The sequence below is a fragment of the Bos javanicus genome, chromosome 14 (genome assembly GCF_032452875.1).
Source record: "Bos javanicus breed banteng chromosome 14, ARS-OSU_banteng_1.0, whole genome shotgun sequence".
Classification (NCBI taxonomy): domain Eukaryota; kingdom Metazoa; phylum Chordata; class Mammalia; order Artiodactyla; family Bovidae; genus Bos; species Bos javanicus.
The window spans coordinates 19,450,413-19,466,118 of NC_083881.1; the positions used below are offsets into that span (position 1 = coordinate 19,450,413).

General features: G+C 43.3%; 1 protein-coding gene across 1 annotated transcript in view; it reads right to left on the reverse strand.

Annotated features, from left to right (window-relative positions):
• The window catches only part of SPIDR (scaffold protein involved in DNA repair), a 277,556-nt gene that overhangs the window by 138,203 nt on the left and 123,647 nt on the right, over positions 1-15,706 (reverse strand). The window contains exon 8 of the mRNA XM_061438706.1: positions 10,363-10,576. Coding sequence (XP_061294690.1) covers positions 10,363-10,576 — 214 coding nt within the window. The remainder of the gene's footprint in view (positions 1-10,362; positions 10,577-15,706) is intronic.

Here is a 15,706-nt window from a genome sequence, read left to right on the forward strand (position 1 = left end):
CAGAATCTAGCATAGATCTAAGTATATCCCTTCTTTGTGCCCCACTGTACCTATAGAATTCTACCACGACAGCCATAACAGAATGCTGTACAAACCATGAACGTGTGCTTCCTGCTCTGGTCCTACATGCAGCACCGCTGCCCTCAGAGAGGGAACTAAGGGCACATCTTCCACAGCACCTATCACCCAGCACTCATCACCTAGCGCCCAGCACCCAGCAGCACTGGCCTGGAACAGAACAGTTACTCGGCGAGTGTTTGTGGAATTGATGGATGGGTACACTTTGCATTAGATGAGATTAGATATGCATTTAGAAGTGAATTTTTGTTATAGATAGCTCCTCTCCCTCAAATTTAGCAGACATCTCCATACCAAATGAATGAAAAATAAATTTCAACCGGTAACTTCAGATTTAGACAATTTAACACACGTAAAATATTCAGGACAGAGCCAGGTACATTAAACGCAACAAATCTTAGTTTTTCTGCTAACTTCTGCCCGCTAATATTTAAAGTTGTAAATCATTACTATTAGTTTCAGAAACTTCCAATTATAGATACAAAGAATTCAACACCTCTTTCTGGACCAACCCCCCTAAATGCAAGCACCACCATCCCTGACATTTCATAGAGCCCACAGCCAGACACCATCCCAGCCTGAGGGCATGGGGTTCCTGTGGGGGGCAAGATTCAGAGAGAACAACAGTAGGTGACTACAACAAAAACAATCTGGTTTCCAAATTCTAATAATAGCCTGTAGAAAAACACATTTACACACATACCTAACCCTAGAACTTTTAAAGCTATTAGCAAGACTAATAGTCCAACCAACAGCCTCTCTTCCACCCCCACAGCTACATCTAAAAATAAAGTAGCACATTACCCAGGCATATTTTGCTTGCTTCAACGTGGAACTCAGAAAACCCCCTCATGACTTACTGCAGTGGGATCAGTCCACTGTACACCATGAGTCAGCACTTCTCCACATTTCTGGAAATTCCTTACCAGCGACATGACCTACAACAGGAGGCCAACTTTCCATTTCAATATGTAACAGGAAGTATTCAAACATAGTTCACCTAAACTGGAGAACTGTTTTAATGTAATTGCTATGATACAGAAATAAGAGAATCTACTGAAAGGCACTGTTTAAAAAAAAAAAAGAAAAAACTTTTTTACTTTAACACACACAAATTATGATATGCTAAGCCAGTACAATCACTGTGAACAAAGTACTTCAGTGCCTAGAAGACAGGAAAACACAAATTAAGTTTAAACTTAACTCAGTTACTGTCCAATTTTCTGTTGCACACACTACTGCAGAGTTGAATGACTTCTGGGAAATCTGTGTTTATTATATTAAGAGTCTGCTATGTTTTGTTTTGAATACCTGGCTTGGCCAGTAACATAATATTCAGAAACAACAACGTTAATGCGAATATTTTCAGGAAAAAAACTTCTGTAGCATATATCTTAATAGAATATACCTCTCCCCTAATTAATGGATTGAAGTTACTACATTAACACATTACAGAGACTTCATGTTTCAGAAGTTATGTTTCCGAAGATTATCAGATTTTACACAGCCTGTTCATTAACCACAGCACCTGGGCCTCAGTGCGCCATTCCCCACCCCCCTTTACACTCAAAAAGGTGCCTGCAGATAAAATATCAACTACAAGAAGTTGTTTTTCCAGAATTCTTAAAGAGAGTTTCAAAACTTAAGTTCAATAAGAAGCCAAATAACTCAGCTATTACAGTCATTAATAAATGCATTTAACATTCGTGCAGCATCAGAATGTTAGACATCTGGTTCTAATTTCAATTTTGGCTCAGAATAAAAGTGCCTCCCCCACAATAGTTTGATTATAAACTGTTCTCTTCCTCCTCTTTCTTTTTCTTCTTTGGAAGCTGTTATCCTTCATTCTTGCTGGAAGCCACCTGACCACTGCCAGGAAGAGGAATGCAGAACATTCCCAGGAGCGGCTGTGACGTCAGCCCCGCATTCCAACGCTCTGTGGTCAGGGCTGTCGGGAAAGCCAGCCTCCAGCAAACCCTCCAGTGAGATAACAGCAGAGGCCTGCACTAAATCTCATTAAGAACGCCTTCATGTGATGCTCTAAACATGAATAGTTAAGATGGCAGGGCACTGAGCGAACTTATAAAGTATATGTAACACTAATCTTCAAAAATTTTATGTTTCTTGGGAGAAAAAAATACAGAAAATGATTTAGCAACAATGATCAACAGACTGATCTTAGGCTTAGCCATTACTATGCAGATCAGGTAAGATGGACAACAAAATAGGCTGGGTTTCAACCTGCAGAACTTCCTCAATTAAACAACCCCGCAACCTGTCTCCAAATCCTCTTACAGGAGGAAGAGATGGAAGTCCCATTCAGGGACTTCTAAAGCAAGCAGTGGATGCATTTAGAAAGTAGCAGATGGATTTCCTCTGGAGAGAATTATTGCATAGAGATAGAAACTGAAGGTGTGAATATTACAGAGAAAATACAAACATGCACATACTCTTTTTACCTACAATTTTCATTTGTAACTTCCTAGGTTTCTGTCAAGTGTGTTTGTTAACTTACTTGCAAATATATTCTTAAATATAAGCTGTAATTAGGGGCAACCAGCATCTAACACAACTGTGAACTGTGGTTTCCGGATAGAGACACGTATGCCACCCTATGTGAGCCACTAGGCGTGTGTTGAAGAGACAGCACAAGGTAAGGAGTCAAGGGATTCAGGTTCCAGTCCTAGTTCTGCCTCCAGAAAAGTAATTACCTTTTCTGAACCTGTTTCCTCATCTTTAAGAATCTAGTTCTATTTATACCACAAGGTTATCTGAAGAGGAAATAAGAAAACAGACATGAAAGTACTCCGAGAAGTTCCTTGATTAGCTTCTGTCTGTTAGGTATTGTAATATATCACTACAAAATGCATTTCAGGGATGAAACTGGGAATTCATCACAGTGGCCAAAGTGTTTGTCTTTAATTAGAACTATCCTATAAAAGCCCAACTCAAACTTTCTGCCTTCTGCATAGCCCAGAACAGAAATCAGAATATCTGGATGCTAGCAATGTGACAGTAAAAGACAGAGAAAGAAATATGAAGACTGAGAGACATCTGTCATGTGTCATGGTCACCCACCTCTTAACTCGACCCCTCGGGGAGCCACAGAGAAGGTCAGTATGGCAGAGGCTGCCCTTGAAATAGGCTCCCAGATTTCCACGAGGTAAGGAAAAGTGGAGCCAAGTGCCCAGAAGCAGTCAGGCAGAGCACACATAAGGACCCAGAGGACCTAAGTTATTAATACGCCCTGAGGTACAGGAATATTTGGTGGAGGATGGCTACTGAGAGATTTGTGGAAGAGCTGAGAATCTAAAGAAACTCCCATATAACCTCTAGGGTAACAGAGGCCCTGCCTGATCAAGCACCATAAGGTCCAGGAGTATCCTCTGGGTCCCAGCCTGAGTCAGAGGCAGTCCCAGAGCCCCTGATTCAGAGAGCAGCTGGTCCTTCAGGAAAGAACCCTTCACTGACATCCTAATCCTGTCAGTTAATTCGTCCTTCTTCCCAAAGCGTTACTTTTGGGGACAACTGTGCACTGGAGGGAGAAGCCTGGTAGGCTGCAGTCCACGGGGTCACTAAGAGTCGGGCACAACTAAGCGACTTCGCTTTCACTTTTCACTTTCATGCATTGGAGAAGGAAATGGCAACCCACTCCAGTATTCTTGCCTGGAGAATCCCAGGGATGGCGGAGCCTGGTGGGCTGCCGTCTATGGGGTCGCACAGAGTTGGACACGACTGAAGCGACTTAGTAGCAGCAGCAGCAGCAGTGCACTGGAGAAAGAGAAAGCTAGACCTTTCGGGACTTACGGGTCCCTGTCCTGATGTAATGTTGATCCCCGAGGACTCAATACCCCTGTGCTCTACTGGCCAAGTTGAAGGTTTCATGAGTGACAAACACAAATGAAGTCTGTCTTATGATTATCTGCCCAGATCTTGAGTTTGTGGATGGAACATATACTCAGAAACAGGAAGAACTCCCACATTTGCACCTTGATTCATATAATGAGAACTGCTGTGATGAGATGAGCTGAAAAGAAATCCAAAGTTTCTCTGCACTGCAAACAACAATGAAAGAGATACCACATCTTCTGAGGGATCATCTCAGAGACTGAGACAGGCACACTGCTGACTCCTCTCTCCCCTCCTGTTTGGCATCAGGCCTCCAGAGAACACAGACGGCTTTGAGGATGACAGCAGTTACCACAGATTTTACCAGGAGCAGCCCCTGCTGCAGCTGCAGATCAAGCTGTGAGTTCTACTGGAGAGAATCAGCACATTGCCTGCCCTGGTTGGCAGCTACTGATCTCAGAGCTGAATGTGTATGTGCAGGTGTGTTTCTCTGTCCCAAACAGCAGAGAAAACAGAAAGCTACCTGCTTTCACCTGGCCGACAGCAGGCTACTTCCATCTTGCTGACATTACGCGATATAAACTCCAGTTCTCACTGCAGCTCAGCCTACAGGAACCTCATCATCTCACTGTTTCACAGGACAAGAGGGCGTCATACAGATAGAATGTGTTAACAGGAAACAAAAGGTAGCCTCAGACACCCTGGCAATACAAGCCTGTACCAATGGACAGAAGATAAATGCTAAAAGAATTCAGAGTAAATTTTGTGCCCTGCGCAAAGTTTCCAAAGGTGCTATGATGTGGAAGCATGTTAAGGTATTTCCTCCAAAGAGAAAAACTGTTGCGCTCTTCATCTGCTACCACCAAAAAAGAGGCACGAATGTCAGTATCTCTCATTCCACCCACCTGTGTTCTTCTCTATCTCCTGAGTGACCTAAAAGGCTCAGCATTCAGCGAGGTGAGAGAACGCACTCCATGTGGGCCAGGATACAACAAGGATCTCTGTCCTGGTCTCAGTAACTAATGGAAATGCCTACAGCTGATTGAGATACTTGGAGCCAAAACAGAAGAGCAGAAGGACCAAAGGTCTGGGGGCTAAGACATGCTTTAGTCAATAAATAACTGTTTTCCTTTTGACAGGAAATCCTGGCTTGCTGCTGGCTCCCAGTGGTGACAGGACACCTGACTATATTAGATAATCATGCAGCCTTGACAAGGGACATGAGACGGCCATGGACTTATCATGAACTGGGCACTATCTGATTCAACTAGTATTAGGGAAGGATACATCCAGGAATACCATGTCTGCAAGTGAAAGTGGTGTATGTAGCATACTAAGGGTGAAGAGCATCTGAAACTAAGTTCCACAAACAGGAGGCTTGTACTCTTGCTTTACCTACTCCTGTGACACCGGCCATCCTTCCCTCAGCCCACACTTACGGCCTCATAGGAAAGTGCATGACAAGTAATCTGAAGAGAAAAAGTCAGGTCTTGTTTTCAGATGGGCTGACGTGACAGAGGGCAGTGGCTGGAAATAAGCGTGTTAGCCAACTCATTGGAAAAGATGATGCTGATCTGGGGAAAAAAACCCTGATGCTGGGAAAGACTGAGGGCAGGAGGAGAAGGATAAGATGATTAGATGGCATCATCAACACAACAGCAGGAATTTGAGCAAACTCTGGAAGACAGTGAAGGACAGGGAAACCTGGCGTGCTGCAGTTCATGGGGTCACAAAGAGTCGCACACAACTCAGCAACTGAACAACAAGAAGAATCATGAAACAGCCATCTAATAAGCACAAATCTATTCCTTGAAAGCTGGTTTGATTTCTACATGAAAGGCAGGAAAAGAGTAAAAATCAAAACAAAGTGAGACAACAAAATATACTACCCTGCATGAGTACATTCTACTCAGAATATGTTTCCGGAATACTTGGCAGGGCATGAGGAGGACAGCAAACTGCACCCGTATGCCTCTGCTGGACCACCAGCCTGCCTTCCTCAACAGCTTTCCCTAACGCAGGGGCTTCAGGTAAAGACAACGCCAATCCAGCTGCCTTTATACGCAGGGCAGCATCACAGGAGAACCATGCCATGGCTTCCCAGCAGTCTCCAACAGTCTCCCACTCTCCATGGCAACCTCCCCAGGACCTGAAGAGAATCTATGAAGCATCTACTGCTAGAACATGAAGTTGCTTCCTCACAGATCCAAAGTAACTTAAATAACTACGTGTCCATGACACTGTTAGTAAAAATGGTGATAGACACAATGCAAGCAGATGTGACAGTCAAGAATTTTGAATGTTATGACCCAACTGCCTGCATCAAACAGCTACACTTAAACTGTATTAATTCTGTTCCCTCATCTATAGTATGGAAATGACAAATTCTACAGACATCCCACAAAAGAGAGCAGGTAACAAGTTAATTCTGTACTGGACTGGAGTCATAGTTCTTAAATCAATTATTTCTAAAATCCTTAGGATTCTAGATGCAGGTAAAATCAAACAGGCATTTCTATTTTCTGTTACCAGAAAAAAGAAAAGGGTCTGAGACCAACTTTGGAAAGGAAACGGAGTCAGAACTCTTTTTACATTACTGTCTTCTCTGAAGAAGAGTATGCAAAATGATAAGCTGATCTGTTCATAGACATTGTAGAAGGTAAGAGCTGACCTTCAGCCCAATGAGAAAGTGGTCCAGGGTTCAGAACCACTGAGAGACTGATGCTGTGACTGGGGTTAGAGAAATCCCTTACATATTAGTGTTCCCACTACAGTAGTCTTTGGATTATTCTTTCAAGATTACATTCCTAAAACAGCTAAGGATGGCATTTTTACTGAGCATAATTACTGAGTAAGCTATTAATTAACATATATTCATTTTCAACATTATTTTCAAACTTCCTCAAAATATCCATGAATGTTCCACACGGTTTTGAAAAAAAAAAGCCTGATACTATTAAAAAAATATGCTTAAGATTTCTGGTCAAACATATATCTACTTCCCAATCATCAACCAGACTACTCTGATTTTTTTCTGCCTGGTGATTTTTCTCTAGCCATTAAAGGATGGTGATGGAGTCCCTACAGTGTCGCCATGCTGGGCTGAGCGAGAGTATGGCTCCTGTGAAAACAGCTGGAGACCCAAGGATCCTGCTTGTGCAGAAGCACTGTTCCTGACTGCTTGGTGCTGACTGATGAGGACAGCACTGCTGTTAAGTGAACACTACCTGTCCTGTAAGCTTGTGGAGAGAGAAGGAAAACTTCCAAGCATTTTCATGTTAGCTAGGCTAGGAAGATCTAATAACTGAGTGCTTTCACAGATACAAATACTGGTACACATATTCCCACTACCATTTCAATTCCTCAAAAATGAGCTGGTTATCTAATCTCAAGATTTTCTGAGAAAACATGGATCCATGGACAGAGTCTGGAGTCTGGCGGGCAACAGTCCATGGGGTTGCAGAGTCAGACATGTCTGAGCAGCTAACACCTTCACTTCACTATGGTCATATGGTCTTGCAAAGCACCAATCACATGTGCCCTGCCCTCAAGAAGCTCACCATGGAGGGTCAGACAGAAGTGTGACTGAAATGATTTTCTACCAGATGTCTTATAATAGCGGCGTGTGGAAGGCACAATGTGGCATGTAAGCAGAGCAACCAAGCGCGTCTTGAGTTGGGAAGAAGAGGCAAGGAAAGCATACAGAAAAGGGGCAGGAGAGGCATAAGTTTTGTCACGTGGACCTGGGGTCATGAAAAACCCTCTAGTAAGAAAGAACCATACCTACAGAGGCAGAGGGGTGGGGTGTGTGTGTGGACTCTCAGTGACCACAATAAGCCACTGAAGAACAAGACCATGCAAAAGTCACCCACTATCTATTCTGGCTTTTGTCTTTGTTTCACAGATTATCATTATGTTAAAAATAATAAAAGAAAAAACAACTTCGAAAAATTAGGAGAAACTTCATCATTCTAGCTAGGACATGTACGGATAAGGCATGTTATGCTTCCATGATCTGAACTCCCAGAAGGCAGAAAGCAGGATTGTTTCCAAGACCTTTCAACTAAGAATAAATCTATACTGAATTATGAGATATTTCCTGGGTTCGTGGATGTGCTTTAATCTGACAGGTCACGATGTGTCTGTTTATCTGACAGAACTCGTGTGCTACATGGAGTGTTCCAAGAGGGAGACACACCAGGAGAGCCGGGCAGCGACACTGGCTGCACTTTCTCCACCCAGGAGCTCCGGGGCTGTGCTTTGCGCTAACAGCCCACCTCTGGAAGACCACGGCCAGAAAGCAGACACATTTTTAAAACAAGGAAACTTTTCTTTTTGCTTTTCCAATCTTTATTTTTATGATAAAGAGTACACGTGGGCCAACTGGGAGGCCACATTAGACATGAAGCATTCCATTCATTCATTAATGTATAATATTTAACCAAAAGCTTAGTGCTGGAACCATAATGTTTCTAACAGGCCTTCACAGCACTTGTGCCCGTGCCAGGAGCTGCCTGTGTTGCTGGATCAAAATGACTGATGTGTAGTTTCTCTGAAAGAAATCAACCTTGCTCAAGACAGAAAAAGGGCAGTATCTGCTGACCTCAGTAAGTCTTCCTCTTTCAGAACAAATCCACAGAACACTTTATCCCTAGGACTTCACTTAGCTTACCCTAAATGTGTCACCTCAGTAAGCAGTGTTGAACTCAATGCTCTGTTACCTAAAATACTCACCAAGATTACTTCCTAATTCTTCACAGAATTTTCAAAATTACTGTGTGAAGTCGAAGCCCCTGAACCACACAGTTATAATTATGTTTTATGTCACAGAGAAAAACATGTAGAAATAGTCTGGTTCAAAATGGAGTATTTATTATCATTTATCTTCAGTCATCTTATGGAAAAGCACAGCAGCGTATCCCCGCCATGCGAATCAACAATTATGTATTTACCTCATGATAACTTAATGAAATATAAACTTGTAACCTGTGTATGATTCTATATGTGTATTATATTGGTCAATTTTAAAACGTATTAAAAATTTAAATAAAGCAATTCAAGTTGCCTGTGATATCCTCAGCCTATTTGGAAGAATTGAATTAGAGACTAATGCTCACTCACTATAGACAAAATGAAAAGATCCCTCCTCTGGGGAAGAAGTTAAACTTAAAGATCTTTACAATGACAATGACAATGTTAGTCACTCAGTCGTGTCTGACTCTTTGTGACCCCATGGACTGTAGCCCACAAGGTTCCTCTGTCCATGGAATTCTCCAGGCAAGAATATTGGAGTGGGTTGCCTTTCCCTTCTCAAGGGGGTCTTCCCCACCCAGGGATCGAACCTGGGTCTCCGGCATTGCAGGCAGATTCTTTACCATCTGAGCCAGCTAAATTCAAATCTAAGAATTTATTGATGAATGAAATTTAAAAAATGCCAGTAGGGGTGCTTTCCTGGTGGTCAAGTGGTTAGGAATGCACCCTGAAACGCAGGGGATACCAGTTCAACCCCTGGTCCAGGCAGATCCCACAGGCTGCTGAGTAACTGAACCTGTGCGCCACAGGTGCTGAAGCCCATGTGCTCTGGAGCCACGCACAGGAGAAGCCACCGCAGTGAGTCCATGAACCACAAGCAGAGAGTAGCCCGCACTCTCTGCAACTGGAGAAAGCCCACACAAAGCAATGAAGACTCAGCACAGTCAAAAATAAACAGATAAATAATTAAAAAAAAAAAAAAAACTGCCAATAAAATCAATATCCCTGAGGGACTTCGCTGGTGGTCAGTCCAGTTGTAAAGACTCCACACTCCCAGTGCAGAGTGCTCGTGTTTGATCCTTGGTCGGGGAACTAGACACCACATGCCAACACTTAAGACCCCGTGTGACACAGTGAAGACTGAGGGTCCTGCCACAGCCAAAACCTGGAGCAGCCAGATGAACAGATAGTTAACTTAGTAACCCTTAAAACAAGTCTGTGCAAACTTTCCCTCTTTTTATTGTGGTAAAAATTAATATCCTATGCAGAAGAAAACAAACATGGTATCCTCAAAAATAATTTCTGATCCACTAGTGACCACTTATGCCCCGGAAGATTAAACCCCTATTTCATCTTACTTTATGATTTTTACCCCTCCGACAAAATAATCACCATTACTAAAATTACATTTCTAAGAAAAATAAAAACAGAAACAGCCAGATTTTATAAAAACATGGCCCTTAAGCAGAAATTTTGATGTGGACCTCCACCCCCACCAAATTATCGAAACTTTGTTGCCAGAAGTACAAACAAGCCATGAGAGGCAGTTCAGAGCTTCTGTTACATAAAACCCATGTTGAATCCTGGCTCCCTTCCCCTGGCATCACCATATAATAAAGTCATAAAAATGTTCCTGATAACAAAGTCTTTTGAGACACACTCACAGTTGGTGACTGCACTCACCAGGGAGGATAGATGTGGACAACATCCTGTGGACGCCCCCTGAGACAGTGGGCAGTCTCCTTGGTGAAGAGAACCTTCAGGCTGGCCCCCGCAGCCCCACCCTGAGAAGGGCCGTCAGCCTGTAGCTCTGACAGCTGCCTACACGTGGCGACGTGGACACTGCACTCCTCATGCAGCTCTAGAATCTTCACAGTTAAGACACCAGATTTTATACCTGGAAGGAGATGAACAAAGGCAAACCCATCATTTCATAAAGCATGTTTTTACTCTAAAACTTGAACCCTTTCAAAAACAACAACAAAGGGAGCATGACCGGGGTCCCCCTGTCTCACACGCTCCTCCACTTCATTACCTGCTCTGATTGCCTACTTGTAAACGATGCAGTATGACTGACCAGCTGCAAATACTATAACAATCATACAGATTAAAAGTTGTGGATTTCTGTGGAATAATGGGAGTTAGGGCTCGAGACTGAAGTGGATGGAATTTGATCTGGATTCAATCACCGGCTCTCTTATTAAGTTGGCCCAGTTACACAGCATTTCAACACTTCATTTTTCTCATATGTAACATGGGGATCATGCCACCTGCTTTGATTAATATTTTTAAGAATTAAGTAAGATAAATAAAGTTGACAGTGTGCATAGCCTGTAACCATATAGCAGAAATGCATCCAAGGCCTCTGTCACATGCTCCCGGAGATCGAGACAAGGCCACACAACTCCGTGTTGTAAGAGCCGGAAACCAACCCAGCATCAATCGGTGGCCAGTGGGTGGGCTGAGGGGGTGGACAGAGGAGACTCCACGGCAGCTACACGAGTGGACCTGATCTGTGTGTATCAGCTGGGAGAGATCTCAGTAAATAAAAGGGGTAAACAAGCCGTGGGCAGCCTAACACCCTAATGCTATTTCTCTCAAACACAAAGACCAATAAAATATCATTACAGACACAAATGTCAGACAGTTACAGAAATATGGACTAGTAAAACACACAGAAAACTTGTGATAACCACTGCATCATGAGAGAAAGGAGTGTGCCTCAGGATGGGAAGCCAAGAGACTTCAAACTTATCTGCTATACTGTTATAAAAATACGTGAAGCGGAAGACACAAAAGATTAATGTGCTGTTAATCCTAGTTAGTGACTACTTATTACTTTTATTACTCTCTGCTTTTTAACTAAAAAGTAAATGCATTAAATGAGATAAAACCTAAGTGTCTGGCACGTGTCTTGTTAATAACAGATACTAATGCAAGTTTCATTGCCACTTTAGCTAACCGGTTAATGAAAGGCTTTAACGGAGCCAAGGCTGTGGATATACAGTTTAATCTCGTTTCCATTTCTAAAAAAAAAAAACCCTTTCACTTTTCTCCATCATTTTCCCCTCTTCCCCAAATTGTTCCATACTCTCCTCTCTCTGAGTGCCAACAGCACTTCACGTATGAAGTAAGGTCACAGCACCTCCCCAGAGCACAACCGGGAACAAGCGTTTCTAAGGCATGCGTCTACCCTGAGGAGGGGGAGGTACATGAACAAGCACAATGCTAGGCTGCACTGGTCCCTGCAGGGAGTAAAAACACACCATAAGAACAGCACTGCCTAGGAAGGGAAGACGGACTCGGCTCTGCCACTACAGGCGTCTCCAAGTAAAAGGCAGTGCACCCTCAGCAAGCGAACAGGAAGAGAAGTCAGCATATCCGGGGTCACTGTGGTGCACACATTTTTTGCCTGCGCTGGGCAGCAGAGCAGTGGGTGGAGTCAAGTTCACTGGCAGCAAAAAGAAAAGCCCTAGGGTTAGGGCTAGCCATTTCTGGACATATTTCAGGAATTATTAAAACTTGTATGCGCACTCAGGGCTCACCCCCAACACTATCCTCCGCCACTGGCAGCGGCTGCTGCCCAGGGCTCTGAGGCCTGTGCTCCCCAGTACCCACTGCCCCGCTGGAGTTCAAGGGCCAGCGCCTGTCCAGGCAGCACTGTTCTTCCTCCAGTTACCAGTCACTGTTACGTGTGGCTGATCACAAAGTGACTTAGGCTTTCAATGGTCTGCCTCCAACTCTACAGTCCCTGACAGATTTTACAGAAGGCCAGACACTACAGAGACATGTAAATAGTATGACAGTAGAAATACCTGTAATTCTGAGTCACACTGCTACTGACTGCAGTTTCTCTGAAGATTTTTATGAGAACTCCTGACAATACCTAATAAATATGAACCCTGATCCGACCATTACCACTGGACGCTTCCTGACTAACAGGTCTTGGCTGCAAGTGGGGCTCGGGGGCTAGGTGGGGGGGTGTGAAGCTCCTCCCACAGGCCAGCGGGGAAGCCGAAGTCGGCTTTCTCTGGAGAAAGGAAGCAGGGTAACCTCCCCTTCCTCGGGAGACAGAGCCTGGACAATCCAAGACCAATTATGCATTCGATCCAAGTTTCAATCCGAGCACAGCAGATACTGGTTTTACAAATGACCAATTTTGCAATTAGATGGAGGGGAATACAAAAAGGCTATTCTGTGATGGTGGGACAACAGTTTTTCATAAGCCCTGTTGAGACTCGGTCGAAGCTTCTATCTATGTTGTCAAGGAAGTGTTTCCTGAATCCCAGCCACAGGCAGTGTTCCTTCCCTCAGAAACCCTCAACTGCCTTATCTACACTTATCTTTCTCATGAGAACCCTCCTTTTAGAATGGAGATGGTATCAGCTATTGTCTAGAACACTGCAAACACCGAGAGACACGGAGAGCATACAGTGCAGGGCCTGGTTTGCTACCCGCGCAACAGAGGTGGCCACTGTCATCACAGTGCTGTCACAACACTGACTTTCCAAGGCATTTCTACATCTATTGATATTCTCGCACCTGATCCACAATAACTCTATGAAATAGGTAAGGAATATACTAATCTCCCGTTTTGACCAGTAAGAAAACTGAACAAGTCAGCTGCTCACATGACTTCTTCAGGGCAGAGAGGATCACTGGCAGGACTCAGGGGTTAGGGTTAGGTGAGAAAACAGTGTTCTCATGAGTCCTGGAAGCAGTGTCTTGAGGGTAAATGCCAGTGAAAGACAGGAAACTGAGGATGCTTTTACCCCTGTTTTATTATACTAAAACATTGGACTTGTTTAAAACAATTTTTTTTTTTTTAGGTACACCAGGTTGAGAAATGGACTCCAGTGAGGCTTCTCACTGGCAGGACACAGTCAGGATTTCAACACTGGTAAGGAAGAGTGTAATCTGACAGAAACCAAACTCCGAGGAAGAAGAGCTCGAAGACCAAATGGAGGGTACGGACAGCAACACAGCACCAGAGCGGGGAAGGCTTGGGGAAGACCACTCACAGGAAATACGCCACCAGGGCTGAGCAGACAAAACGCTCCGCGCTACAAGGGAAAACAGGTGCCTTCCAGGCAAACATCTGCTGAATGAATGCATCAATAAGAGACTTATTTTTATCACCTAACTGCTCTAAAAAAAGTCTTTGCTTTTAAATAAACAAGAGGTCTAAAAACAATCAAGCAAATAATATAATTTGATATTTGATACTTGAATTGATTTATCTGCAATATACAGGTGGCTAGAGTCCATTTATAATACATGTTAATTCCAATCTTTCTCAGTGGGTTACATTGATGAATTAATATATATATTGTGAGGACAACTTTCATGAATACCTACATAAAAATACTATGCAAAAAACTAACAAAAATTATAAAAGAAAGTAGCAAGCGAGCCAAATTGCTATGTGGGGAGAAATATTGAAATCATCCTCCTATTGAGACAGAAACATCTGTAATTTTTTATTATGAAATACCTTTCATAATGGTTGCATTAACTTTAACTTGTTCCATTTACTTATCCAAATGTTGACCACAGAGTAATTTGGGATTTTCCCCATATTATTACTCTTTGTCTTCACAGATATTCCAACAGGCTAACCTATAAAGAGTCTGGCTTTAAAATACATGTCTACTATTCTCTGAAACTGGCACTTTTTCTCTTCATCAGGCCAAATCATCAGCAGGTGCCCGTCATGTTTCCCTCGGTCCTCACACCTCATGTACACACATGTGTTTACACATGCACACATGAAAACACACATGTGCACACACAGGCTGGGGTGGGAGGGCAAGACAGTAGAGCAAATCGGGGCTTCCTGTGCAGACAGAGGAGCAGGCGTGTGTGTGATGGGCAAGGGACAGGGGACAACAGTGATATCAAGATATCAGTGTTAGGCTTAGTAAGACTGAGATGTCTCTTAGTTATTACAACAGCCTGGCCCCAACTGACCTCCTCAGTCTGGTACCAGACTGCTCGGCCCGATCCCAAGGCCTTCCAGAGCTGTCTCTTTCCGCGTAAATTTGATGACAGCCATTCCTGTTCTTGAACGCTTCAGGGGCCAACCACTGAGTAACCCAAACAACGGTCCACTGTTTAGAAATGCTTTTGTAACCAGTTACTTCTCCCTGCTCTGCCCTCAAGTTCCACAGCTCTCAAGAAGCTTTAAATTATTGCCATACTCTCAGTTTAAGAAAGCACTTCATCACCATCTCCCAGGTGAATGCTCTGACCACAGTTGTTTCCCGTTCAGTAGTTTATCTCCATTATGTCATCACTGTAGCTCTTACTTACCAAGATTTTAACACATAAAATGAATAGTTTTGTCTACTAAATCATTAACTTTGCACTGTACTTAGATAAATACCAATGAAATACGTATGAGCTGAATGAATTCCAACAACACAAATCGGTGTAAAGAAATTTGGGACCTCTCTTCTGTTCTTGATTTCACTGCCGACCAAGATGGTTGTGACCTCCCTCCCCTCAACTGGAAGTGATGTGTACCCAAGGGACGCAAAATAAACTGCAATAAACACTACAGTCCAAAAAATCAAATCCAAGTGGTATTTGATCTATTCACTCTATTGTACCACTGCTTATTTTCATTAATATATACTGAAAGTTGAATTGTATTTATTTGTACACAACTGTACTATCTTTTCTTTTGAGATGTTACAACAATGCCTGATTCTACCAATGATCTCAAACACCCAGCAACAGTATAGGCCTGTGAGTGTTCAGTTACTGAGTCTTTAACTGCACTGTTGTTGTTGCGGTTCAGTCATTAAGCCATGTCTGACTCTGTAATCCCATGGGCTGCAGCACTCCAGGCTCCTCTGTCTTTCACTATCTCCCGGAGTTTGTTCAATTTCATGTCCATTGAGTTAGTGATGCCATCCAGCCATCTCATCTACTGCTGCCCCCTTCTCCTTTTGCCTTCAATCTTTCCCAGAATCAGGGTCTTTTCCAATGAGTTGGCTCTTACCATTAGGTGGCCAAAGAATTG